Genomic DNA, 27,350 nt, shown 5'->3' with positions numbered 1-27,350 from the left:
CAACTAAACAGAAATTTTAAAAATAATTTTAAAAAAGAAAGAAATGCAAACTCGCAAGTTCTACCTGCGACTTATTGAACCTGAAACCCTGAGGTGGGGCCCAGAAAACTGTCCTCACAAGGTCTCCAAGTGATTCTGATGCATGTTATGGTATATCATCATTAATTAAAGGGAGTCCATTAAAATCATCAATACCACAAAATCCCAGACTTAATTCTCTAGTACACAGAAGATCTATTGTGAATACAGGGACTATTGTACACTGGAATCTTCAATATCCCAACGTGAAAAATGAGAATTCAAATGAAGTCAGTCAGCCTCTGAGTTCATTAAAATGCGGGAGTTAATTAGGATGTCATTATAAGACTTCTGACAGTCTTGGTTTCAAACTTCTGCTAATGTTCTAATGTTTATTTTCAAATTATAGCTTTTTGTGCATTTTCATATGTTCTCTCAACTTCACATATTAAGATGTTATACATAAACTATTCCCCTGTACTAAGTAAGCTGTTTTCAAGGCACAAGTACCATACCCTATAATTTTGACATGAACGTTCAAAATATGTGATGACAGAGCATGCTTTCTAAAAGGAAAATTTGGGCTTGATTTGGTAATCTTTTATGAGTGGAGTCTAAGTCTGGGGTGTCTTGGATACTTCTTGCAAATTTGCTGTGAAGTATCCTTTATTAAAAAAATGCTGAAGTAATTTGAGCTATTTCATCTAGAATAAGTCTAAATTACAGACATGTAAAAAGTTAAAACTACCACCCCCTTTAATGAGTAGAGAATTTCTGTTTGGAATGATGAAAAAGTTCTGAAGATGGATAGTGGTGATGGTTACACAACATAGTAATTGTACATAATGCCACTGAAACATACACTTAAAAATGGTTGAGGTGATAAACATTATGTTATGTTATATATATTTACCACAATGGAACAATTTTTAATAAACTACCACCCCCCAAAAAAACCTGAGCTTGTTTCAAATTTTGATGCCCTAACCTTTTGCTTTCCTTAATTAGCTTGAATTGCTATTGACTTAACCAATAACTGGCATTTTTTGGTGGATGTCTGTATAAATACGTACAATAAAATTAAAGACCAATGTGAGGTTGGTTTTTTTTTTTTTGAGACGGAGTCTTGCTCTGTCATCCAGGCTGGAGTGCAGTGGCACGACCTCAGCTCACTGCAAGCTCCACCTCCCATGTTCATGCCATTCTCCTGCCTCAGCCTCCCAAGTAGCTGGGACTACAAGCGCCCGCCACCACGCCTGGCTAATTTTTTGTGTTTTTAGTAGAGACGGGGTTTCACCATGTTAGCCAGGATGGTCTCTATCTCCTGACCCCGTGGTCCACCTGCCTCGGCCTCCCAAAGTGCTGGGATTACAGGCGTGAGCCACCGCGCCCAGCAGGTTGTTTTTTTTTTTTTAACTTTCTGAGTCAGATTATCTTTAAAAATAAGGAACATTTATTAATACTCTGCATCTATTGAACATTCACTTACCGTCTGAAAACACTGAGAAAAACTTGGTATCTCGGAAAAGTGAACTTGATCTAACTGCTACAATATGCTGCTGTATTTTTAGAATAAAACTTCTTACCCAAATATAAATCATTATTATCCCCTATGTCTTGAATTTATTCCAGTTAACAAGGAATATATGAACTTAAAACTTTGGGACACAAATGTAAAGCTTGCTTGAAAAACCTGAGGAGACTGTAGTACAACGATGAATGGACTCTAGTTCTTAAATCCTCTGTGCCCTTTTCAGTGTCTGTTAATGGCTTCTCCATAAATTCCACATTACTTTGCAAGACCTGTGGCTCCTCTGGTTAAATGAGGGCTGAAATGACTGGGAGAGTTGCCTGCAGTGTGCCTTGTTCTGTTCAGTTCTTATTTATCATATATTTTGGTGATCTTAGTAAATGATTACTAACTCCAACTGTGAATGATCTCCTTTTGCAGAGCGGAGGTCTCGAGAAGGGAGGATGTAAAGAAGCGCTCAGTGTACTTAAAAATGCTCTTCAACAACAAGGAGGTGTCCAGGACAGTCAGTCGGCCACTAGGAGCAGACTTCCGAGTTCACTTTGGGCAGATTTTCAATTTGCAAATAGTCAACTGGCCGGAGAGTTTAACACTTCAGGTACACATTTTAATTACAGTCACTGGCCAGGCACTGTGGCTCATGCCTGTACTTTGGGAGGCCAAGGTGGGCAGATCACTTGAGGCCAAGAGTTCGAGACCAGCCTGGCCACACGGCAAAAACCACATCTGTACTGTAAATACAAAAAAAAAATTAGCCAAGCGTGGCGGCGGGCGCCTGTAATCCCAGCTTCTCGGGAGGCTGAAGCAGGAGAATCTCTTGAACCCAGGAGGTGGAGGTTGTACTGAGCTGAGATCACGCCACTGCACTCCAGCCTGGGCAACAGAGTATTACTCTGTCTCAAAACAATAGTAATAATAATTAATATTATTATAGTTACTGCCCCAATAACTTTTTGTTCATTACAGGTGTGAGATGATTTTAAATCATCCATTGGTTATACATACGTCTTGACAGAGTCTCAAGCCTCTTCCTTGGCACATCTGTTCTTAAAGTCTTAGAAGAAAGAGATCTGTTCCCCAACTCACCTACTGAAAATGCTGGCAGAATAACTCTGGCCACAGTGCTCTGGAGTGTGTGCCTTGAGATGGGAGAGGGGTGCTGAAGGGGGTGGGGCACAGGGAAATCTCCAGCTCATTCATTGAAGACATATTTCAATATCACCCTCTACAGGGACTCTAGCGTCATATAACAGAGAAATCAATTACGCCACAATCATGGGAGGTTATAATGTCGGAAAGATAAGGTGCTAGGATTCCCCCCACAAATTAATAAATCTTCCCACTAGCCTAAATCCCACCATTAGCAACATATTTATTTGAGTCTATTTTAGTTTCCTGGGGAAACTAAACTATAACAAGGAACCACTAACTTGGTAGCTTCGAAACAACAGAAATGTATTTGTTCACAGTTCTGGAGGCCTAAAGTCTGAAATCGAGGTGTCAGTAGGGCCATACTCCCTCCAAAAGCTCTACAGGAGTATCTTTCCCTGCCTCATCCAGCTCCTCCTGGCACTTAGAGTTCCTTGGTTTGTGTTAGCATAACTCCAATCTCTGCTTCCATCTTCACATAGCCTTCTCTGTGTCTCTCTCTGTGGGTCCTCTTTTGTCACTTATAAGAACACTCTTATTGGATTTAGGGCCCACCCTAATCTAATATGATCTTATCTTCATCCTTAACTAATGACATCTGCAAAGACCTCATTTCCAAATTAGGTTCACATTCTGAGTTTCTGGGTGGACATCAATATGTGGAGGATGCTATTTAACCCATCATAGTGTCTTCAGTCTTGCTTGTTCTTTCGGTGACTCTTCTCCCACAATGCTAACGGGTCTCTCTTATAATCCTAACAGGCTTGTTAACAAGGATTGCAACTTTGTGGCATGCATGCCCTTGTTTCCCCACCACCACCCAGGCAGAAATCACAGATCCTCATCCTTCACTCAGGCAGAAATGTCTCACTCCCCTCCACCACCCTTGCCAGAAAGCAATAATTGATGGTGCTATTTTTGTTGTGTTTTCCCACTGAGCCCGAATATAATTTTAGAACTCTTCTCAATACAGTACTTCAGGCAGCCACTACCTATTCCTAGTGAGTATAACTGACAAAGTCTGCAGGTACCATCACTGCTGTATAATTAATAAAATATTTACATACTTCTGTACTGACTGATAAATAGCTGCTGCCCTGACCTTCCCAGATGCCATCCTGGCCACATAAGTACCACTTCAAAGATCCCCTGGACCTTCCCACAATTGACCAATTAAAGGAAATGGCTGACCAAGGCCAGTGCCTCCAGGGTCCTGTTCCCAAGCTGTGGTGGGCCGCTATTCTAATGAACCCAGGAGGTGGGTTCAATACTGTGTATAGTTCAGTATTTTGAATATCAAGCCCCGCCTAGACCTCAGTAGTTAAAAACCTTCTACGATCTGTAGAAGACATTCGCAACAGCTGGGATGTGTTCTTTTGACAGTGGGAAGGAAGCACAGAACTGCATGGAAAGAGAGGAGGTGGTGCCAAGAAATGGGAGGCAGAACCTGAAAGGGCTGGCACTGGACACCCAAGGTCAACCGCCTTGGCTTAGAATTCCTCCAGAGCCTGTGGCAGTTTTGTCCTGTACCTTTTAATCTGTGATCTGGGGGTGGGTGAGGGCAGGGTGGTCCTCATTTACAAAGTGCCAAGCATCAAGACTCAAGCAAAATTCCTTTGCTATATTGATAACAGGATTGATATCTGCACAGCTGAAATTTTTTTCTTGAAATTTTAGAACTTTAGAATTTGGTTTAGTCTTGTCACTCGTATAACTCTTTAAAATGCCATCTAATTTTTTTTAATGTCTGTGTATTCTGAAACTTGAAAAAAAACCCAAAATTTTTGGCTGCTAACTTAAACATAATATGGGTGAGAGGAGAAAGCAAGTATAAAATGGTTTTAGAAAGGGGATTGGAGTTGGAGGTTTGGTGAAAACCTGAGATTTTCTTAAGCCTGGAAATTCCCTTTCTGAATGTCAAACAGGGGAAAATAATTTCTATTAATGTTTACTTCTTCCTTGATGTATAACTCTGAATGAACACAAGAGAATGAAATGAGGTGATTTTGTCTGAACATAAAAGTAGAGAGTTGCCCAACTCTGCACTGGAGAGCTGGGGCAGCCTTCAGATACGTGGTGGCTGGACAGAGCCCCTGTGAGGTCCCTACCCTCCCTGTGGGGTCCACGTTGACTCTCTATTCCATCTCCTCTGGAGCTTCTGCTGAGGCTGATGGCCTGGAACACTTGGTCACGTATTGCCTATGAATATATTCTGGATAATATTCTGGATAACTTTGCTTTTTGGTTTAAAAATTTATTTCATAGTATTGTCACATTGGTTTTTCAAAAATTATTTTGACTATAACATCCACAGCAAGCTAATATTCAAGGCAATAAGCAGGAGATAGTATTGGAGACTTTATTTACATTTTAGAATACATGTGAAGTAAAATACTGTTGTGCTGTGCGAGACAGAAGATAGTCTCTCTCTCTAAAGTAATTCAGAACATTCAGAAGTGCCCATAGTGGGAGTGTGTTTCACAGGCTGCCTAGGTAGTCTGAGCTCTCACCCATCAGTGGAGGCATGGCTGGGCACCTGCAGGAGGGGAGGCCTTCTTGCCTTCTCGCCTTCTCTCCCTTCTTTCTGACTCTGCCAGTGGGTGTCTCCTGGCCCACTTCCTCTCCTTCCTGCCTGCCTCATTACTGTCTTCTGCTCTCCCTTCTAGCTCTCTATCTGGTCTTCTCATGTTAATCTTGGTGTTCCTGATATCATCTTTTCCTTTGTAGGGGAGGAAGAGGGAGGATGAATTGATGATGGATGTCAGACTAGGAGGCAGAACTCTGAATACTGACATCTTCACTATTGATGCCTGTAGAAAGGGAGGGACTCCTGTGGGCCCCTGCAGCTCCTCCTCTATTCAGGGCAGGTGACAGAGGAGCAGCAAGTGTGCTTCTGGAGTTTGTGTTTCTTTGCTTTCTTTTCTTTACTTTCTCAGTCAAGTTTTATTCTTAGCTCACACAATGTTTTGTGTGCAGTAAGTCTTACTTTAAACTAAAAGTCTTACTTTAAACTAAAAGACCCAAAGTTTGAGACCAGCCTTTGCAACATAGTGAGACTCCATCTCTACAAAAATTTTAAAAAATTAGCTGGGCATGGTGGTGCATACCTCTAGTCCCAGCTACTTAGGAGGCTGAGGTAGGAGGATTGCTTAAGCCTGGGAGTTTAAGGCTGCAGTAAGCCATGATCACACCACTGCACTCCAGCCGGGGAGACAGGGTAAGACCCTGTCTCAAAAAAAAAAAAAAAAACAGTTGGCCCCAAGAGAAGGATGAGATTGGACTTCATGGGACAGGGAAGTTGGAGCCAGGCCACAGTCCTTCCAGAAAGATCTTGAAAATCTTGGCTTTGGAGGCCTTTCCAAAATAAATGTGTAGGGTTTTATAAATGAAATTTGGCTTAGAAATTTAAAAAGCTTTGCCTTCATTTTTGTGTCATTCACATACGTAACTTTATCCTACATTCATCTTCTCAACACCAAAACAACTAGCAACAGTGGTGTAATATTGCTGGGTGCCTTTTACATTTTTTAACATTATCATATTTCCTTATTAGTCAATGCTGTTAATCGTTTATATTCCTGGCATGTGGATTGAGATAGGGAAATTCTCCTTTTAACCTACTTGGTGATGGCTTGACTTTCTCTTCTCAGGGCCTTTCCTAATTTCTCTGGCTGATCTGAGGAATAACTCCTCTATCAGAGGGGGAATAACAGTCATATCTGGAGAACTGTCCTTGTTTACCCTCGCCTACCTCACTTTTGTGGTTGCTGTTGGTTCTTTATGGACCCAAGTCCAAAACAGATGTTTTCACATACATCTTACTTGCCATGCTTTTAAACTGGATGATAGCAAGTCAGATTGCTGATCCCAGAAAGCCCTGCTGTGTGCAGTTGGAAAGGTCAGGTGGTTGAGGGCCTGTAGGAAGCCAGGTGGCGGCTGCAGGGAGGACAGGTTACATGAGGCAAGAAGACAGGTGTGGTCATCTAAAGGTAAGACGATGAGGGCTTAAATGAGACAGGGCCTGTGAAACTGGGAAATCTCTAGGAAATAATGTTTACTAAGTGTCTACTGCATGACCACAATATTTACATGTTATCTCATGTTATCCTGAAGAAAACCACGGGTACTAAATGGGAGAATTCCCATTAAAAAAAAATATATTCCTTGCTTTATTTCTCTGACAAAACAACAGGTATAGAAACGTCTGCAGGGAAAAAACATGCTGATTCCATGCTATCATTTTAGATGGAAAAAACAAAACATGTGATCACTTTTCTTTTGTTCCTTTACAATATTCTGTGATTTTTAAAAACTTTTTTATTGATACATAATAATTGTATGTATTTATGGGGTACATTTGGTATTTTGATACATACATAGAATGTATAATGATCAAATCAGGGTATTTAGAATATCCATTACCTCAAACTTTGTGTTGCAAACATTTTAAATCTTCTCTTCTAGCTATTTGGAAACATACAGTAAATTATTGTTAACTATAGTAACCCTACTATGCTATCAAACACTAGAACTTATTCCTTCTAACTATATTTCTATACCATTAATGAACCTCTCTTTATCCTCCTCCTCTCCCTCCTCCCTTCTTAGCCTTTGATAACCATCATTCTACTCTTTTCCTACATAAGATCAGCTTTTTAAGCTCCCACATATGAGTGAGAGGCCGGGGTGCTGCTAAGCATCCTACAGCATACAACTCACAACAACAAAGAATTACCTGGCCCAGAATGTCAATAATGCTGAGACTGAGAACCCTCAGCACTACTGAGAGAAAACAAAAATGAAACTAAATTATAGAGAGATCTACTTATAAATGCCTACTTAAAGCCCAAAGTACCCATTTCCTAATTTTTAAAAATAGCATTTCTTCCTAGCATTTAAAAGAACTTCTGGGCCAGGTGCAGTGGCTCATGCCTGTAATCCCAGCACTTTGGGACAGTGTGGCGGGTGGGTCACCTGAGGTTGGGAGTTCGAGACCACCCTGGCCAACATGGAGAAACCCTATCTCTATTAAAAATAGAAAATTAGCCAGGCGTGGTGGTGCATGCCTGTAATCCCAGCTACTCAGGAGGCTGAGGCAGGAGAATCACTTGAACCCGGGAGACGGAGGTTGCTGTAAGCTGAGATTGTTCCATTGCACTCCAGCCTAGGTAACAAGAGTAAAACTCCATCTCCAAAAAAATATAAAATAAAAATAAATAAAATAATTTCTGCTATCTTAAGAGAGTAGGAAATAAAGATTGGGGAAATTCTGGATTTTTTTTGGCTTTGTCAGATGGAATCCATTTTTTTCTCATTAAAAAAATCTGATACTTATCTCCTAAGACAGTAACACCAACTAGCAAACCCTCCATTCCCCTAGAGTCCATGATTGCCTCTGCCTACAGACTTGGCACCAAGAGCCCCCATTCAGTTCCTCTCTAGACACCAGCTAGGAATGTGGCTCCAGAAACTAGGAATAAGCCGCCTTCCACTGATGTCCTCAGAAACACCCTTTATGTGATCACTTATGTTTTATTGGTCCATGAGGAATAAAAGCCACCTTTCATAGCCTTTCATAGGATTGTGGTGAAGATTAAACAGGGTACCACACTGAAAGCCCCTTAAGTCCCTGTGCTTCCTACAAAAGGAAATCTCAATGAATTTTTGTCTCGATTAATTCTGGCAAAAAATTTTTTTTAAAAATGTGGTTTCTTTCATTTCAAACAAAATTAAAGAAAACACATCATTTTCTTGGGACAAGACTTCATGCCAATGAGCTTGTGATTTAAGAGGTCAAACCAAGGTCTCCACTGCAATAAATGATAACTACTATATGTTCTTTAAGCTGTGTAAGATTATAGAATTATAGCCTTTTAAGGAGTGTTGGGTCAAGCAACAAATGACACTCCTTGTCACATCAGAGTTGTAAACCAATAAAAATATAGAGAAAATTTTTTAAAAGAGGAGGGGTCACTTATAAATTAATAGAGGCTTGAGGAACATATCAGTCAATTGCAACATATAGAATACATTTTGATCATGATTCAAACAAAATGTTACAGAATTTTTTGAGGCTCACAAGGGAATTTGAAACTTACTAATAGTTGAGGTTATTAAGGAATTATTATAAAAACAGTATTGTAATTATGCTTTTAAAAAATATTATCTATTACAGATACATATTGAAATATTTACAGATAAAATGATGTCTAGATTCAAGATACTGGAGAGGAGGAGAATGGTTGAGAGTATAGATGAAATAAGATGGTCATAACATAGTGATCACTGAAGCACGGGGTGACAGGTCTGTGGTATATTATTATTCTTGCATTATATATGTTCAAAATTTTCCATAAAAGACTTTTTAGTATAGATCAAAATATCACCTTTTTAACTGATGAAGATGAATTTGGAGAGTGTGTTTTAAGTGTGCCACTTACGGGCTTCCTGCTGAACTCCTGCCTATTAGAATAGCTCACAGCAAAATTAAGTCTGGGGTCCTGAATTTAGTACCTGTGCAATTTCTGCCTTTGTCTTTGACCCAGTGACCCTCCATGCTCAGCCAGTCATCTTGCAAAGGTGAGCTGATGGATACGGGGGAAGCAAGGCCAGGATAGTAGCCAGGCACCACTTCATCCTCACTCCTGGACAAGAATTCAGATCAGGCTGGGTGCAGTGGTTCATGCCTGTAATCCCAGCACATGGGGAAGCCAAGGAGGGCAGATCACCTGAGGTCAGGAGTTCGAGACCAGCCTGGCCAACATGGTGAAACCCTGTCTCTACTAAAAATACAAACATTAGCCAGGCGTGGTGGTGGGTGCCTGTAATCCCAGCTACTAGAGGGGCTGGGGCCGGAGAACCACTCGAACCCAGGAAGCAGAGGTTGCAGTGAGCCAAGATCGCGGCACTGCACTCCAGCCTAGGTGACAGAGTGAGACTCCATCTCAAAAAAAAAAAGTTCAGATCATATGCCCTGTAAGGGAGGGTGGGCGGAAAGGATCCATGGTGTCATCTTTGTGCATTCAATTGGTAAGTGGAAAATATTGACTAGTGGGGGACTATTACATAAGAAGAAAAATATAAAGATTAATTAGTAGAAATAAAAGTAGCAAAATCCGCATTTTTCAAAAAATGTAAACCAGTCACAGAGACCTCATGTAGAGAAAGAATAAAACACAGGAAAGAAGCCAGGAGAACTGTGGAATATTATGTCATATTGTCACAAAAGTGAAGTGTACCAAGAATACAGGGGATCGAATGGAGCCAAGAGTCCAACTGAGGCTGGATTGGGCATTCTTAAACCATGGTTGCCCTGCAGTGGGGCCCTTCTCCTCATGGTGATAGCATCATATTGAGACACACCACAGTGATCAGTAGCAGAGCTGCTGGTGGTCTAATTGGCTCCATCTAGGAGAAGGTCTGAGAAAAATCTGGAGTTTCAGCAGCTAACAAATAAAATGAGGCCTGAAAGAGAAGAACTTGATAGATTTACTAAAAATGTAACACTCTGGAGTACTTCTGCATACAGAGCTTCTCTGACTGACTTGGAGATTGGTACAGATAATAAGCCATCTGGGGGCATGTCTTTACTGTCCCACCCATTCCTCCTGATGGCATTACTGTCTGAATACAACCTGAACCTGGAAAAGGAGGAGGCCCATTCTCCTAGTAAGCTGTATATTGGTTCGGAATAAAAACAATTATCTTTGCCTGCTGCTTCGATTAACCTCGCTACCCAGAAGATTAGTTCAGACAAGAAAGCCGGGTGTCAACAACTTGACCACAAACAGGTGTAAGCTCGTCTCCATGGAAACCATAGTAACACAACTCAACTTTCCACACTGAGATAAGTCCTTTGGGCTGGAACAGTGACCAGCACAAATACTAACAACATGGACTGATTATGTGAGTGTGAGCTCACACTATTGCTGTTTTTATTGGCTATTTCTCTTCTCTGGTTTTCAGGTCTATGAAACTATTGGACACAGTAGTCCCACCTTGCTAGCTGAAGTGTTTCTGCCTATTCCTGAGACTACTGTTGTCACTGGAAGGGCTCCTATTGAAGAAGTGGAGTTTAGCAGTAATCAGCATGTGACACTGGACCACGAGGGAGTTGGAAGTGGTATGGAAAGCTAGTATCTTCAATGGCTCACTGTTTCATTGTCAGATTTGAATGTGTATATATCTATTTCACTTCCCAGACAACCAGAGAATTATAAAATTGATATCAAAAATTCACATTCAAACAATAATGCTATGCAACTTTTGGCCAAGTTACTTTTTATATACTGTTGGTGACAATGTAAGTGCATATAACTATGCAACTACTAAGTAGTCTGGCAGTGTGAGTTAAGAACCTTGAAAATGACCTTTGGTGCCTTACTTTTATTTCTAGGAATCTTTCCTAAGAAAATAATTTGAAATGAGGACAAAGATTTGCACATAAAAATGTACATCACAGTGTTGTTCATAAGCTCAAAAAGTTTGAAATAAATAATTATAATAGGGAGATTTTTTTTTTTTTTTTTTTTTTTTTTGAGACAGAGTCTGGCTCTGTCTCCCAGGCTGGAGTGCAGTGGCCGGATCTCAGCTCACTGCAAGCTCCGCCTCCCGGATCTACGCCATTCTCCTGCCTCAGCCTCCCGAGTAGCTGGGACTACAGGCGCCTGCCACCTCACCTGGCTAGTTTTTTGTATTTTTTTTAGTAGAGACGGGGTTTCACCGTATTAGCCAGGCTGGTCTCGATCTCCTGACCTTGTGATCCGCCCGTCTCGGCCTCCCAAAGTGCTGGGATTACAGGCTTGAGCCACCGCGCCCGGCCAGGGAGATTTTTATTAATATTCTCTCATCTCCTTCTATAATTCCGATTGGATATATGATGGATCTTCTCACTCCTTCCTCCATGTTTCTTAACCTTTCTTTATTACATTTGATGTCTTTTTCTTTCACTGCTACGATCTATGTAATTTCTTTAAATTTGTCCTGCAAGCCATGAATTCACTTTTTGGCTGTCTCTTATTATTCGAACTAATCCTTTGTTTTTCCTTCCAATTACTGTATATTTCAACTCTGGAAATTATGTTTAGTTATTTCCCAATCAGTGTTGTCAGTTCTGACAGCTTTTTTTCATTTCCTCAGACTCTCAATCATTTCTTTTTATACATTCATTCATTCATTTATTCAAATATTTTAAAATATTCTTAAATATTAGATATCTGATCATTCCAATACCTATCTACTTACTGGTCTGATTTTGTTGCCTCTTGTTTATGGTGGCTTGCTTCCTCATGTATCTGTTGATTTTTTTTATTGTGACTTATATCTAGAACTTTATTTGCATTATTTATTTGAGGCCAAATCCAATCCTCAGGTCTAGAGACTTAGGTTTTAGTTCCAGCTCTGATATAGGCAAGCTGTGAGACTCCGGTAGTCATGTAACCTCTTTGCATATCATTTTCCTCATTTATAAAATGGATCTATTAATAACTCCTTTAATGTCTTATAAGGTTATTTTGAAGATCAAGATAGGATGTTCAATATGAAGGAAAGATCTAGAGTTACTTCACTTAGTGCTTGAAAATCTTCTCCTTTAGTTGATTAAATAACTGCCCAGAGTGTTTTTACCATTAAATTTCAATTGTTAGAGGCCAAATCAATGAGACTTTACTGTAGCTACAATAGCTTAGTAATAATTAACATGTGTTGTGCGATCACTATTTGCCAGGCATTGTGTAAGTGCTTTGCAAATATTAACTTATTTAACTCCTGTTCCTCACTTCTATCTTAGGGTGCTTGCACTTGTTCCTTCTGCCAGTAATGCTCTTTCCCAAAATAATACACCTCTACCTCTATTTCCTCATTTTCTTCAGCCATTTATTCAAAAGTCACCTTCATTGAGGCTTTCCTGGCCACCCCATCTAAAAGTTTATCCCCTCTCCACTCTCCAAAGCACAAATTTTCTATATACTTTCCCTAATTTGTTTCTCCTTAGCACTTGCATACTAGTCTCTAACATACTAAGTATTTCTCTTAGTTTACTAACATACTTACATACAGTCTCTAACATACTAAGCATTTCTCTTAGTATTGCTTCTCTCCCTGACTCATATATACACTCCATGAGAACAGAAGTTCTTTTCTTTCTCAGTTTTTAGAACAGGGATTCTTATCAGTTTTGCTTCTTTACCGCTATCTTCAGTGCCTGCAATAGTGCCTGGCATGAAGTAGAAGCTCAAATAAGTATTCTGAATGACTAAGTAAATAAATGTCTTTGAAATAACTCTGCAAAGAAGTGCTATTTAGTATCCCTGATTTATATATTGAAAACTAAGGCTCAGAGAAGTTAACTAACTTGTCCAAGGTCACAAAGCTGTGAAGCAGGTGGAGCCACTCGAGAGTGCGTCATGAGAACGTCTACTCTCTGCCATCAGAGACAGAGCTGAGCAGCTGTCAGCATCATCACCTGAAGAAATTCAGTGACACCAGCTTGAATCACGTGCTCCATCTTCATCACCCCCACCCACTCCATGTTCCATTTGTCTACTATCTGCTTTCTTGCCAGGACTCGGCTCAGTCCCTCTTTCTAAACAGCATCCTGTTTAATCTGGTGTTTCCCTAGGAGTGCCCTTCTCATTTGAAGCTGATGGCAGTAACCAGTTGATTCTGATGACCTCAGGGAAAGTGTCTCATAGTGTGGCGTGGGCCGTCGGAGAAAACGGGATACCTTTAATTCCTCCACTGTCACAGCAGAACATCGGATTTCGGAGGTAATACATGGTGAGAGTAAATTGATGAGCAATGTCAGTGTCAGCATTAAAGATAATGAAGGGGAAAGAAAGCTTGCAATATCATATTCTTTCCTTTATTGTCAGGTGCCAGTATTTTTAAGAGTTTTTTATTCTTAAGGTAAAAACAAAAAAAATTTATAACAACCTCTAGTCCAAAAAAGTTAAAATATTAATAACCTAACAAATATTAAGTGTTTATCAGTATTAGATAGAGTGAAAAGAATTTAATCTTCACAGTAACTCTAGGAGGTACTCTTTCCCCTATTTTACAGATGGGGGAGGTGCACAGCATCACAGAATTGTATACACTTGGCCCTTAGTAAAGGTTTGTTGCTAATGATGATTGGTGTAGGAACTGCTATTTACATGAAAGTACCCATTCTCCAGTCTCCTCCCTTGATTGCTAGATCCTTGAGTCTCTACTCAGAACAGAAGAAAGGCACTCTGGGCCTCAACCTAGGCCAGCCCCTCCCTGTGTTTGATGTTTGTCCCTGAAGCCTGGATTGTATTCGCCCGTGGCCTGGGTCTTCCTCTGTCAGCCTCTCTCTGTCATTCCACAGTAAATGTGTCTACAGTCAATCATTTCACCATTCCAGGCCTCAGTTGCCTCACCTCTAAAATAAAAGGATTCATTGTAATCATCAAGAAGACACTTTCCATGTCACAGGCTGTGATGTTCAACTTGTGGAAAAACAGAATGGGGCTCGTTTAGTTCCCCTGATGCCCCCTGCATCCCCATAATGACCACCCATGTCCATGGGATAAAAACCACAAGGAGATGCTGCTCTGTGCTAAGTCAGAAGCCACTTCCAGTGGAGGCTTGACTATGCCTTTGAATGTAAGAAGTCTGCATTCATTTCACTTGTGTTTAGTGCTAGAAAAATCTCCTGGGGAGTAAAGCTTCAAATCCTCAGGATAGCAGGTAAAATACAATGTGATTAACAAGATATGCAGGACTATTAATAAAGCCCCAGCTCAACCTTGCTGACCGTGGCTTCCTTTGATTTCCGTGTGTCCAAAGCTGGTGCTTAAGTTGATTGTTTAACAGTTGGTTTTAGGCTGGGCATGGTGGCTCACGCCTATAATCCCAGTACTTTGGGAGGCCAAGGCAGGCAGATCACTTGAGGTCAGGAGTCTGAGACCAGCTTGGCCAACATGGCAAAACCTCATCTCTACTGAAACAACAACAACAAAAAAAACTAGCTGGGCATGATCGCGCATGCCTGCAATCCCAGCTACTTGGGTGACTGAGCCATGAGAATCACTTGAACCTAGGAAGTGGAGGTTGCAGTGAGCTGAAATTGCACCACTGCACTCTAGCCTAGCTGACAAGAGCAAGACTGTCTCAAAAAAAGAGTTGGTTTTGTTTCTTTTTCTTTTGGTTTGTCCTCAGCTATAGTGGACCTCAGTGGCCTGGGATGTGAGGGTTTGTGGTTTTCCAGCACCAGATACAGAGGCTCCTCTTTACTTGCCAGAATCCAGGGACTGAGAGGCACTTTTATGCACTGGACAGAGTGTAGGAATTAGTCATAGTTGCACTCCTTCCATTCTTATTTATTTATTGTCCTTATCATATGTTTAATAGCCATTATCAAGTAAAGAAAAATGACAAAATTCTTCCTTATGATAACATTTTCTCTCATGGAGGACAATAGCTTCCCTAAGTGATGCTATCTCTAGAATTTGAGGTCCTGATGCAAACTGTTTTGTGATCAAGTCAGTCTCATGGAATCAACTATTCTTTTCAGTGCTTTGAAGAGAGCAGATGCCATCTCATCTATTGGCACATCAGGACTGACGGATATGAAAAAGTTGGCCAAGTGGGCAGCAGAGTCCAAGCTCGACCCAAATGACCCCAACAATGCCCCTTTGATGCAGCTAATCTCGGTATGTAGCAGGAGGAACACATGCCATTTTTTGACTTGGCCTTTTACACAATTTTCCTTTACGCTGTCTTCTCCTATGCAATACTGTTTAAGAACATGGGTGCTGGGTTGAATGCCAAGTTTGAATTCCAGCTCTGCTTCTTGCCTGGCTACGGGACCAAGGCAAGCATTCGGTGCTTCTAAGCCCTGTGCTGCTGTCATAGTGTGGTCATGAGGAAATGAACAGCTGCATATAAACACTTAAGTTGGCCAGGGACGGTGGCTCATGCCTGTAATTCCAGCACTTTGGGAGGCCAAGGCAGGAGGATCACTTGAGCCCAAGAGTTCGAAACCAGACTGAGCAACATGGCGAAACCCTATCTCTGCAAAAAATGTAAAAATGTGCTTGGCATGGTGGCACACACCTATAGTCCCAGCTACTAAGGAGGCTGAGGTGGGAGGATCAATTGAGTCCACAAGGTTGAGGCTTCAGTAAGCTGTGATCTTGCCACTGCACTCCAGTCTGGGCAATACAGTGAGACTCCCATCTCAAAAACAAACAAACAAACAAAACCCCTTTATCTGAGCACACAATTCGTGAGCAGTAAATATTGTTGTTGTTGTCACTCCTACCTCTAACCTCTGTAAGACTCCTAAAGGTTTTATTTTCCCTTCTACAGAGAGGAAGCTGAGTTCAGAAACTCAGCGTTATTTGCTCAAGGTCACATGGCTAATAAGTTGATCTGATTTCAGGACACTTGCTTTCTTCATCATAACTTAAAGCATTGATGGGGCATTTTAAGAAAAATTTGTTTTGTTTTCTTGTTGTTGATTAATTAGGTTACCATTTAGGTTTCACTTAAGTATTTACCAGATAAATTGCTCATATCTACCATAATATTCAAAATTGTCTTCAGTGAATTTATGAATAAATTGGAATATTAGTTTATTTTTCTTGGTATCATATACAATTGGTTTTATTGGCAACTTCATTATTCACACAAAACCATAATAAACAAGTAGGTAATCCAGAGGGTAGCCCTAGCAACACATCCTTATGGCTATCCATATGCGTTTATCAATAGGATAATTGTAGCCAGTATGAACATTTTCATTTTGGTTCTAGTTTTTCCAAGTCCCGTAACAAACCTTGGTTTATTCTGACTTTTATCTTTATGAACTCTCCTTCAACATGATACACCTTAGTGTGCCTAATAGAAATATTAGGAAGATTGGGTCATTATTACCTAAAATGTAGTCTATTCCATGTAAAGTTTTCAAATCACATTTCAATAGACACATCACTTTCATTATTTTCTTTTTAACTATATGTTTTCCCATCAAAGAACAAAACAGAGATTGCCTTCTTGACTGGTCTCTTGTTATGAACCAGGATTTTCACAGCAGAACTGCCTTTCCCATGCAAGGCCCCAGCACATCTTGGGGCACTGGCTTTCCCTCTGCTCAGGAGGTTACAGCCAGCAAAGCACCAAGCAGAGAGGCGGGCAGCACCTGGGTGAGGTGCAGTCCCCATCTGCTCAGCTTCTCAGAGGTGTTGGACCTGGCCATCTTGAAACAATGCACAGGGGCCTTGGAGGCTGTCTGGCCTGGATCCATCTCTGGCTCACTTTTCTCAATGACCAAGGCTGTGAGGTGCTCTTCAGAGACAGGAAAGCATGGCTGTGGAGCCAAGTAAAGCTGACCATCTGCCTCTGAGGCCTTTTTCTGCATATGTGCATGACATTAAAAAGTCATATATTTGATTTTATATATAATATGTATATGAGTAATCTTATTTCTAGTAGGCACCTAGTAATACACTGCAGTCTGGCACAAATCTCTTCTTTTTCAGTCTGTATATTTGCATAATAACACTACTAGGAAAGCATGAACACCAAAAGTGAAACCTAATTTTTATTGTTTGGAAAAATGATTTGTGGTATTGTTCACAGCTACTAAATGAATATAATAGCATGTGACTCATTATTACTATATTTTAAAGTATTTTTTCTTTCAAGTCTTTTAATCTAAAACTTTTAAATGTTCCTTGACACTCAGTGCCAAGTTTCTTTGGATGAGATCTGACTGTCATCTGGAGTTTTGCATTTTCTGTTTTTTATAGGTTGCTACCAGTGGTGAATCCTATGTCCCTGATTTCTTTAGACTGGAGCAGCTGCAACAGGAATTTAACTTTGTTTCAGATCAAGAATTAAATAGATCCAAACGATTTAGGCTTCTTCATCTTAGAAGCCAAGAGGTGCCAGAATTCCGAAATTATAAGCAAGTTCCAGTCTATGACCGAGAAATTATGGAAAAGGTATTCCAGGTAAGAAATTGCCATAGAGGGGTTAATAAAATAATAAAGTACCTGCTGTGCTGTTAGGTATACTACTGTATACGTATTTTGTTTTTGTTATGTTGTCACTAGCAATAGCGGTTTCTCTTTTATTGCACTTTTATACATAACCTTTCTATGCTTTTTCTTGAATTCACCATTTAAATAATCTCTCTGCCTCAATATAATGATATATAAACTAATCAGTAACCAGGATTCTGAGTCAACTGAACTGCGTACAATTAGAATTGTAGGGTTGAAAACTATCTTAGGGGTTAATATGGCTAATAATATTTGAATGCCTTAGGAATTCAATTCCATTTTAATGCAGTATTTACTAAGTGTCGTATACTGAGCACACTGGTAAAGCACTACAGGGAAAACTAGAGGGATAGGATCTGAACAGCCATGGGGTGGGTGGGGCAGGAAGGAGGTAAAGGAACAGGGCTGGACATCCATCCTGGTCAAGCGCAGCAGGAGGAACAAAGACTCAGAGGAGGGCAGATCACATCTCCCGGCGTGGGGCGGAGGAGCCTTTGAGGAATTGCAGGTAACAGGCCCGTGTAGGTGGGGCAGGCCAGTGAAACCAGACACATGCATTTTTTTTTTCTTTTTTCCTGCTTTTCATGAACTGTAGACACACGCACTTTTATTAATACTTAACAAGGTAAATGGAGAGCCATCAGGAATTAGTACCATGAAGATTTTTCATGCCAAAACTATTCTTGAATAATACGGTTGGTTATTTGGTTCTTCTCTGTATTAGTCTGGACTTTGATCACAGGAGATAAAAGCCGATTTTGAACTACCTTAGGTACGAAGGGGAGTTTACTGGATGATGAAATCTCAAAATAGCGTTAAATATCTAAAAACGTGTGAATGGCATGAGTGCATCTGTGCCTGGCCTGCTGCCAGGAACCCTCTCCATCCTCTCTCAGCTTCTCTGAGGTGTTGGCATCATTTGCAGACAGGTTTTCTCTACTTGGCCACATGGTCACCAGCATCATACAAGTTCACATCTAGTATCTTCAGCCAGCAGAGATGTGTCCTCCGAGCCTGAGTTAGGTACCACGACCAGGCATTCCACTGTGACCAGAGAGTGGGATTGGAGGAGAACATAGCAGTTCCCAGGGCACACACATAATTTTATTGACAGAAAAGGGGAGAAGCCTGAGCAGACAAAGCCAAATGTATGCATCACTCTCCTCCAAGCAGATGACCTGACTCAGCTACAGCCAGATGTTATATGATTATGGTAATATTTTAACTGAAACTTTACTTAAAATAGAAAAGGCAAAACTTAAGCAGGGGCTTTGCCTAAGTTGCTTGGAAGAGCTTCTCTGTGGCGTCTATTTCTTCCTGACTTAACATTTTAACTTGTAACTACTATACAGAATTCTCTTCTACTAGTAAGGCATTTCAGCTACCTGTCTCAGAATCCTGGTTACTGCATCAAAGACCAATTCTGAACCAAAAGTTAGAAAGAAGGTGGAAGAAATATTTAGAACCACAATTTATTTATTTATTTATTTTTATTATACTTTAAGTTCTAGGGTACATATGCACAATGTGCAGGTTTGTTACATATGTATACATGTGCCATGCTGTGGAACCACAATTTATAACTTAAATCATATGTGATAAATAATTCCCTGATCTTAAAAAAAGCACCAGAGAGTGCTTTAAAATCATTGCCTCTTTTTAATTTTAGGACTATGAGAAACGGTTACGAGACAGAAGTGTAATTGAAACCAAGGAACACATAGACACCCATAGGGCCATAGTAGCCAAGTACCTCCAGCAGGTAAGAAAAATCATATAAAACTGTCTTCGTAGGGAGAAAAGAGCCAGCATCCTAAGGTGGAAAGTCCTCTACTCATAAATATCTGTGTGAGCTTATGCAAGCCACTTAGCTGGCATAAATTTCCTCATAAATACAAATATACAATTGATTGACAACTATCATCACCTTTCAAATATATGAAACCACTAGGTTATGTTCTGGTTTATTATCAGTGGTTATCTTTTAATGGGGCATAATTACAAGGGATTCAATTTCTAAGTCATGTTTTTTCTAATATTTGAATGTTGCATTGCGTTACAATGATTACCTTTGTAATCAGAAAAAAACAAAAGTTTTTAAACCATATACTAACTGCCCTTATGCACTAGAAAACTAAAAATTAAAGCTGAAACATCCTTTCATTTGTCCTTTTTCCTTCTTTGTTTCCTTCTTTCCTTCCTTTCTTCAATAACCTTAACTTGCCACAAATGCCACAGTGACTACAGTACATTTTCCCTATCCAGTGTGTCTACCCTGTGGCTCATGTATTATTTAAAAAAAAAAAAAAAAAACATATAAAAAAACCTATTTAAGAGGTTATTTATTTATTTTTATTTTTATATATTTGAGACAGGGGGCTGGCTGGCTCTGTCGCCCAAGCTGAAGTGCAGTCAGTAGTGTGATCTCAGCTCACTCTAACCTCCACCTCCTGGGCTCAAGCCATCCTCCCACCTCAGCCTCTCGAGTAGCCAGGACTACAGGTGCACACTACCATATCTGGCTAATTTTTATATTTTTTGTAGAGATGGGGTTTCACCATGTGCCCCAGGCTAGTCTCGAACTCCTGAGCTCAAGCAATCCACTTGCCTCGGCCTTTCAAAGTGCTGGGATTACAGGCATGAGCCACCGTGCCCAGCCAGAGGTCCTCTGGAATTAGGAAGTGAATCATTCTGAATAAGGGAATAACTTAAGAATCAGTTCTTAAGTATGTGTGTTTTGAGACTGGCCCTATTTTTTGTAATGGTTAATTCATTAATTCAGCAAAAGTTTGCCATCTTATATGCCAGGAACTTTACCAGGAACTCCAATATTGCAATAAGCAAAACAGGAAAACCCCTGACTTTAGGGAGCTTACAGTCTACTACAGAAAGCTAGAGGGTTTACAGCAAGAGGAGACCAGCATTGCAGAGGAAAGTAACAGTTGGGCTGGAGGGTCGGGGGGACACTGAGATGACATTAGGGTAAAAACTTGGAGTGTGGAGAGTGAACTATGAAGTTTAAATAATAAGAACATTTTAAATAAGCTGATTTCTTTCCCCAGGTTAGAGAATCAGTGATAAATCGTTTCTTAATTGCAAAACAGTATTTTCTTCTTGCTGATATGATAGTAGAAGAAGAAGTTCCCAATATCAGGTAAAAATAATCAAAGCCACTATTATCACTTCTTATAAAAATTATTTGTACTCTTATTGTATGAAAGGTATCATATAAGATTTTTAAAAATCATTGTATGGTATGCATTTGGGCCAGGAATAATGTGTTAAACCTGGTTAAACCTGGTTAATACCTGATGATGACATTAGTCGAGGAATTTCTATTAGAACAAATCTTCCTAGGGCCTCTCCCATCACATTCCAATAAAGCCCATCTCACCTCCCCTACTTCCAAATCAACCTCATTAGCCTTTGCCATTTCCTCATTCTCATTGAACTAAACCTGACAGCATTTCCCTCCTGCAAGTACTCCTCCTGTCTTCCTAGTCTCCCAGTGCCAGACATTCCCTTTCTCTCCTGTCACATGGCAGTAGAGGTGGCTGAAACCCCACCCACAAGCTTCTGGGGTACACGAGGAAACCTGGTTCCAGCACCACAGCTGATGGGCAGAGAGCTGGTGCATGTGCTTGGTGAGAGGGCAGAACAGCAGGGAAGATCTGATATTCACATAGATATTGGGAATTGACTGTATTTGCTTGATTCACTCATTAGTTTGGATAACTGTCATACGGCTTCAACTAGGGGTGTGGATACAGAAAAGATGAAAGATAATTTCCCGTACTGGTGGTCTTGTGCAGGCCACATGACCTTTTCTGTGATTAAGTCTCTTGGTCTCCTAAAAAGGTTTTTTCTATGCACATACTTTCTCTCCACCATCAAGTTGGGAAGGAGACAAAAAAAAAATGTGCTATCCATAGCAGCCCCTTTCCACATATAGAAAGGAGGCTACACCCACATAAATCCATGCAAAACCTCTCTCTCTATTCCAGGCCCACAGTCCAGTCACTGAATGTTTTCAAAGTCATGAAAAGTACACTTAGAATAGATGATGATTTTTCATATTGTTTTTTTTTCTTTTCCTTTTTTTCTGCTTTACTTTCTGCATTAAGTTCTGAAGGCTCAGGGTATGTTCTTTCTTCTTTTAATTTCAGTTCCTTCTTGGCTTTAAGATGTTTCTGTATTTGATGGTCCTGGCTGACATGGTGCTCCCATGCTGACTGCTATGGAGACATCAAAGTCTCAGGGAGGACTTACCTCCAGGGGAGGGAGGAAGCATTGACAAGTGGAAGTGTTGTCATGTTAGGACCTCTAACAAAGTTCTGTCTCTGAGGCCCCCTAGTTTGGGTTAGGTAAGTGTCCTGGCAGAGTGATTAAAAACATGAGCTGTATAGTCACAGTGACCTGAGTTTGAACCCTGCTCTCCCTCCTACTACTAAGGAACCTTCAGCAAATCATAACACCTCTCGTAGCCTCTAATTTCTTCATCTGAAATATGGGGTAAATATCATATGTGTAAACATTAGAAATGTTATATGTAAGGCACCCAGCACTCTTCTCAATACATAGGAGGTGCTTATAAATGGTAGCTATTCTGTGCAAAACCTTGGAGAACAAACAGGAACAACAGCTCCTGGAATCCTGGAACTTCCTTGGGATTCCTTATAGGAGCTGTCAGCAGTGCCTAGACAGGAGCTGCAGAGACCTCAGCCTCAGCTGGCATGTGCCTCTTGCAAAAAGGGGCTCCAGTCAAGAGGTCACTTAGCCAGCTCTGATTCTCAGGAAGGAAGCAGAGAACCATGTGCATTGTAGCCTGTGGCCAGCTCTGCAGAGCTGGCTTTGTTCTTTGTTTCACACAGCCATGAACATCAGCTTCCAGATACAAAGTCACATCTTTGTTTCTGTTTAGTTTCTGGGTCAGAATTTATTTGGTCCATGAACCTTTCTCCTATGATTCACTGACTCTGTTGCTTTCATCTTCCAGGAAGTGTTTCTTGCATATCATCTCCGTGAAAGGTAGAGACATGAGAGAACGAGCCTCTTGCTTCTCCCCTACCCGCTTCCTCCTCCCTATACCTCCTCCTCTTCCTCCACCTTAATCACTGGCCTCAACCCAACAGTTACCATTTTAGGACATCTACTAAACGCTAGACCAGTGTCAGGGTGCTTTGCACACACTTTCTTCTTCAATCCCTTCAACAACCTAAAGAAGTAGGTATCATTATCCACATTTTACAGATGATGAAACAGAGACTTAAAGAGGTGAAATAATTTGCCCAAGGGCAAAGAGTGGAGCCAGGATTCACACCCAGTTCTAACTCCAGAGAGAAAGAGATAACCCAGCAACTGCCTAAGCAGCCGTACACACCCACTGCCATGTGAAGAGAGCAGACTAATAGGAGATCAAGGGGTTTGAAAGAGAGAGTAACCCTTCTAGCCAGTGTAGCTGAGTCTCTGGGGGAGGTGAAGACACTGGCCCCAAGGGATGGGTAAAACTGCAACCAACTAGGCAGACAAGGAAGATGCAGGGAGGCATTCCCTCTGCAGGACTGGCCCAAGCAAATGTGAAGGGTGGGAGACCATAGGCATGTTTGAGGAACTGGTGGATGAGCAAGGTAGAGATTAGGCAGGAAACATAGGGGCCAGAGCATGGCTTTTTTTCCTTGGATAAGCAGCAGCTAGAGTAAGTTTTAACAATCCATGCAGTAGGATCTCTCCCATTTGGGTGAATTTCTAGACTATTTCCACCCACCTTCAAAGGACAAAGAGTTTTTCAGGGGCCTGTGCAGGACCGTGGGGCAGAGTTCAGGAAGTTGTCTCATAATTTTGCAGACCTTTCTTTTTCTTAGAGTCCTGATCCTGTTCTGTAATCATTAGCATTTTGGGCCTAAGCCTTTTCAAGCTGGCAGAACAAAAGCGACCACTGCGGCCAAGGAGAAAAGGTCGGAAGAAGGTGACAGCCCAAAACCTGTCTGATGGAGACATAAAGCTGCTGGTGAACATTGTCCGAGCTTACGATATTCCAGTGAGGAAGCCGGCAATGAGGTGAGAGCCCTCCCAACAGCCCGAGATGCAGTATGCAGCATCCCAGCCAAGTCAATCACTCCTTTACAGCACACTCACTCTCATTCTTAACATGGTTATTGTTCAGCAGGGGGCTGAGGGTCATTGCAAAGCCAAGGCCCTACTGTTTGCAAATAATAGAGTTGATTCCGTCAATTCAGGCTACAGGGGGGATTTATTAGGAACATCTCGAATAACTCAGGACAAGGACAAGAGGTATAGCTGAACTACATGGTAGACTACAGGGATAAGATAGTTCTCCTGAGGCCCCATGGCCTCTCACTTGCCTCACTCTGAGTTTGCTTCATTTTTCTCCATGTGATGGAAGTGGCCCATGCAGCCAGAGTACCACCAACTAAGCGTCATTTTCTCCAGAGAAATCTGAAGGCGCTAACTTGGTCAGGTGTTGATCCATGGTCTAATCGCCGATAACCAGAGAGACAGGGTCAGAAGCACCAGCCTCAAAGACAGGAACAGATCTCAGAGAAGTGGGTATGAGCTGGGGAGAGTCACAGAAGGTGTCTATCCAAGGCTCTGAAACATGTGTGCTGTGAACATAAAAATGTGGCTTCCCTTTCATCTGTTCTGAGTAATGTGTTATGACTACTAGAATTCACTACACCAGGGACAACAAGGAGCCTTCAGCCATTGGGAAGATGAGTCTGAGGAAACAGAGGAGGAAGGACCAAAAATTAAAACTACTTTTTTTTGTAGAGATAGGGTCCTGCTATGTTGCCCAGGCTGGTCTGGAACTCCTGGCCTCAAGTGATCCTCCTGCCTCAGCCTCCCAAAGTGCTGGGATTACTGGTGTGAGCCAATGCACCTGGCCTGAAACTTCTTTTTGGTGGTGCCCTTACCAGTGTAATGGGAGAAAGTAGCACTTAACATGTATTCACCATGTTTCAAGCACCATGGTAGGCAGGTTCACATGTAATATTTCATTTCGAGGCCAGGTGCGGTGGCTCATGCCTGTAATCCCAGCACTTTGGGAGGCCAAGGCGGGTGGACCACAAGATCAGGAGATCAAGACCATCCTGGTGAACACAGGGAAACCCCGTCTCTACTAAAAATACAAAAAAAATTAGCCGGGCGTGTTGGTGAGCGCTTGTAGTCCCAGCTACTGGGGAGGCTGAGGCAGGAGAATGGCATGAACCTGGGGGGCAGAGCTTGTGGTGAGCGGAAACTGTGCCACTGCACTCCAGCCTGGGTGACAGAGTGAGACTCCGTCTCAAAAAAAAAAAAAAAAAGATTTCATTTAACTGTTCCTGCTATTACTATCTCCATTTCACAAAAGGGGAAATGGAAGTAAAGAGAGTATAAGTGACTTGGCTAAGGTCATTCAGCCCTACCTGTTTCCTTGGAGGAACACTGTTCCAGCCCTTGCCGTCTTTTCTCCCTAGGTTCTTACCGTTTAATTTAGTTCTGTCTCTCTCCTTCCTCTCACCCCATTATTTTGCCTTACATTTTTTATTTTGAAACAGGGTCTCACTCTGTTGCCCAGGCTGAGTACAGTGGTGCTATCACAGCTCACTGCAGCCTCGACCTCCTGGGCTCAAGGGATCCTCCCATCTCAGTTTCCCAAGTAGTTGGGACTACAGGTGTGCCCCACCATGCCAGGCTAATTTTTTATTTTTTGTAGAGACAGGGTGTCCCAATTTTGCCCAGGCTGGTCTTGGACTCCTGGCCTCAAGTGATCCTCCTGCCTCTACCTCCCAAAGTGCTGGGACTATAGGCATGAGCCACTGCGCCCGGCCCCTACATATTTGTGTGTGTGTGTGTGTGTGTGTGTGTGTGTGTGTGTGTCTTTTTTTTTTTTTTTAAGTCTTTAACCTATTAGAAAGCATCTACCATCATCAACTATTCCTAATGCTTTGTTACTTGTAAATGCCCATATAAGCTCTTGAATCTGCTGTGGCATTGCTTTCCTGAGCTCACAGCCTACCCTTTCACCCTGATTGCCTCAAAGCTCAACTGGGGTGAAAAACTATTTTTTAAAGAACATAGAGTTGCTTCTTGTAGTTTTCACCTCCATAGACTATTTTTAAGTGTTAAATCACTTCATTCAACTAAATTAAGGGAGCACAGTTGATCCTACATGCTACACATTCAATGCAGATGGATCGAGACAGCTCAGACATCAACTGTTCCATTAAACCTGCCCAAGTCTTCACCCTTTACCTTTGCATTCATCCACATAGGGTGTTTTTTTTTTTTTTTTTTTTTGCCTCCCTCACTGTTCTCATACAGCGTCTGACCATCTCTCTAGTCTAATACCTATCTCACTTTATTGAGATGATTTGTTTATGTGTCTGCCTTCCAGTCTAATCTGCACTGAAGTGTTATCTTCTTCATCTTAAAAGCCCAAAGTCTAACATGGGGCCTAAAATATAGGTAATAAAAAAATGGGTTTGGGTTTTTTTTTATTTTACTTCTTAGAGCCAGGGTCTTCCTATGTCACCCAGGCTGGAGTGCAGTGGTGCAATCATAACTTACTGCAGACTTGGGACTCCTGGGCTCAAGAGATCCTCCTGCCTCAACCTCCCAAGTAGCTAAGACTACAGGTACACACCACCAAACCCAGCTAATTTATTATTTTTTTAGAGATGGGGTTTCATTCTGTTGATCAGGCTGGTCTTGAACTGCCGGGCTTAAGCGGTTCTCCCACTTTGGCCTCCCAAAGTGCTGGGAATACAGGCATGAACCATTGCATCCAGCCACAAATGTTTGTTTAATAAAGTAACTGATGGTTTTCCAAAGAGAAAAGAGCTTTTCTATGGTAGCTGTTGTGTTAAATGTTCCACTTACATTTGTCTGAAACTTTAGCTGTGAAAGGTGATAGTCTATAGAAAGAGACTATTTGTATTTTGCCCAGTAATGAATGTGAAATACTTGGCAAACCATAAGATTCAATACAAATATGCAAGTATGTTGTTACAGTGATGGGGGAGGTATCCAGAAGAGGCTCTCTGGATTTGACCTTCATTTGTTCCTTAGAACAGCAGTTGAGAAGGGAGAAGATAAGACTCGCTGATCCTAACTCAAGCTAGGAATCCCTGCACCTCCCTTTCCTGCCAAGGCTTGGCAGGCCCCAAGAGATTCCTTGCCTGACATGTGTAGCTTGGGGTTATTGGAGGGTACAGGTACAAAAAACATACAGTGGGGAGAACCTGGACTGGATGGAGATGGCGCAGGCTGGTCAGGAAGCTCAGATCTCCTACCTGTGAGGGATCGAGGCTCTCATCTATGGAGGGAAAGGCAGGTTCCCCCACTCGGGCGCCCCCTAGAGGGGAGGAGAAAGGAGACATTTTCCTTTGTTCTTAGCACATAGGCCTGGGAATGGAAGTTGGGGAAGGCTCTAGCAATCTCTAGGTGACTCGGTGGGGACCAGAGCATACTAAAGCCTTCTGCAATGTCAACAAGCTTAAGGGAGAATGTTTGTCACCACAGCCACCAGGGCCATACATCTTTGGGAAAAAGCATCTTCTCAAGCTGGGCATGGTGGCTCACACCTGTAATATCAGCCAAGACAGGAGGATCACTTGAACGCA

At 41.5% G+C, this 27,350-nt stretch overlaps 1 protein-coding gene across 6 annotated transcripts in view; it reads left to right on the top strand.

The window, feature by feature from the left end:
* CC2D2A (coiled-coil and C2 domain containing 2A) overlaps window positions 1-27,350 on the top strand; it is a 136,357-nt gene that overhangs the window by 73,253 nt on the left and 35,754 nt on the right. For 4 of the 6 annotated variants that reach the window (XM_009206551.4, XM_009206548.4, XM_017958577.3 and 1 more), the window contains 9 exons: window positions 1,970-2,147; window positions 10,664-10,820; window positions 13,317-13,464; window positions 15,234-15,372; window positions 17,473-17,676; window positions 19,397-19,489; window positions 20,790-20,881; window positions 21,852-21,866; window positions 23,617-23,784. In XM_009206551.4, the coding sequence (XP_009204815.1) occupies window positions 1,970-2,147; window positions 10,664-10,820; window positions 13,317-13,464; window positions 15,234-15,372; window positions 17,473-17,676; window positions 19,397-19,489; window positions 20,790-20,881; window positions 21,852-21,866; window positions 23,617-23,784 (1,194 nt within the window). The remainder of the gene's footprint in view (window positions 1-1,969; window positions 2,148-10,663; window positions 10,821-13,316; window positions 13,465-15,233; window positions 15,373-17,472; window positions 17,677-19,396; window positions 19,490-20,789; window positions 20,882-21,851; window positions 21,867-23,616; window positions 23,785-27,350) is intronic. The other 2 variants (XM_009206550.4, XM_009206547.4) reach the window with 1 other exon arrangement.

This window comes from Papio anubis, chromosome 3 (genome assembly GCF_008728515.1).
Source record: "Papio anubis isolate 15944 chromosome 3, Panubis1.0, whole genome shotgun sequence".
In the NCBI taxonomy this organism is placed as follows: domain Eukaryota; kingdom Metazoa; phylum Chordata; class Mammalia; order Primates; family Cercopithecidae; genus Papio; species Papio anubis.
This window is presented reverse-complemented; position numbering and strand designations above follow the sequence as displayed.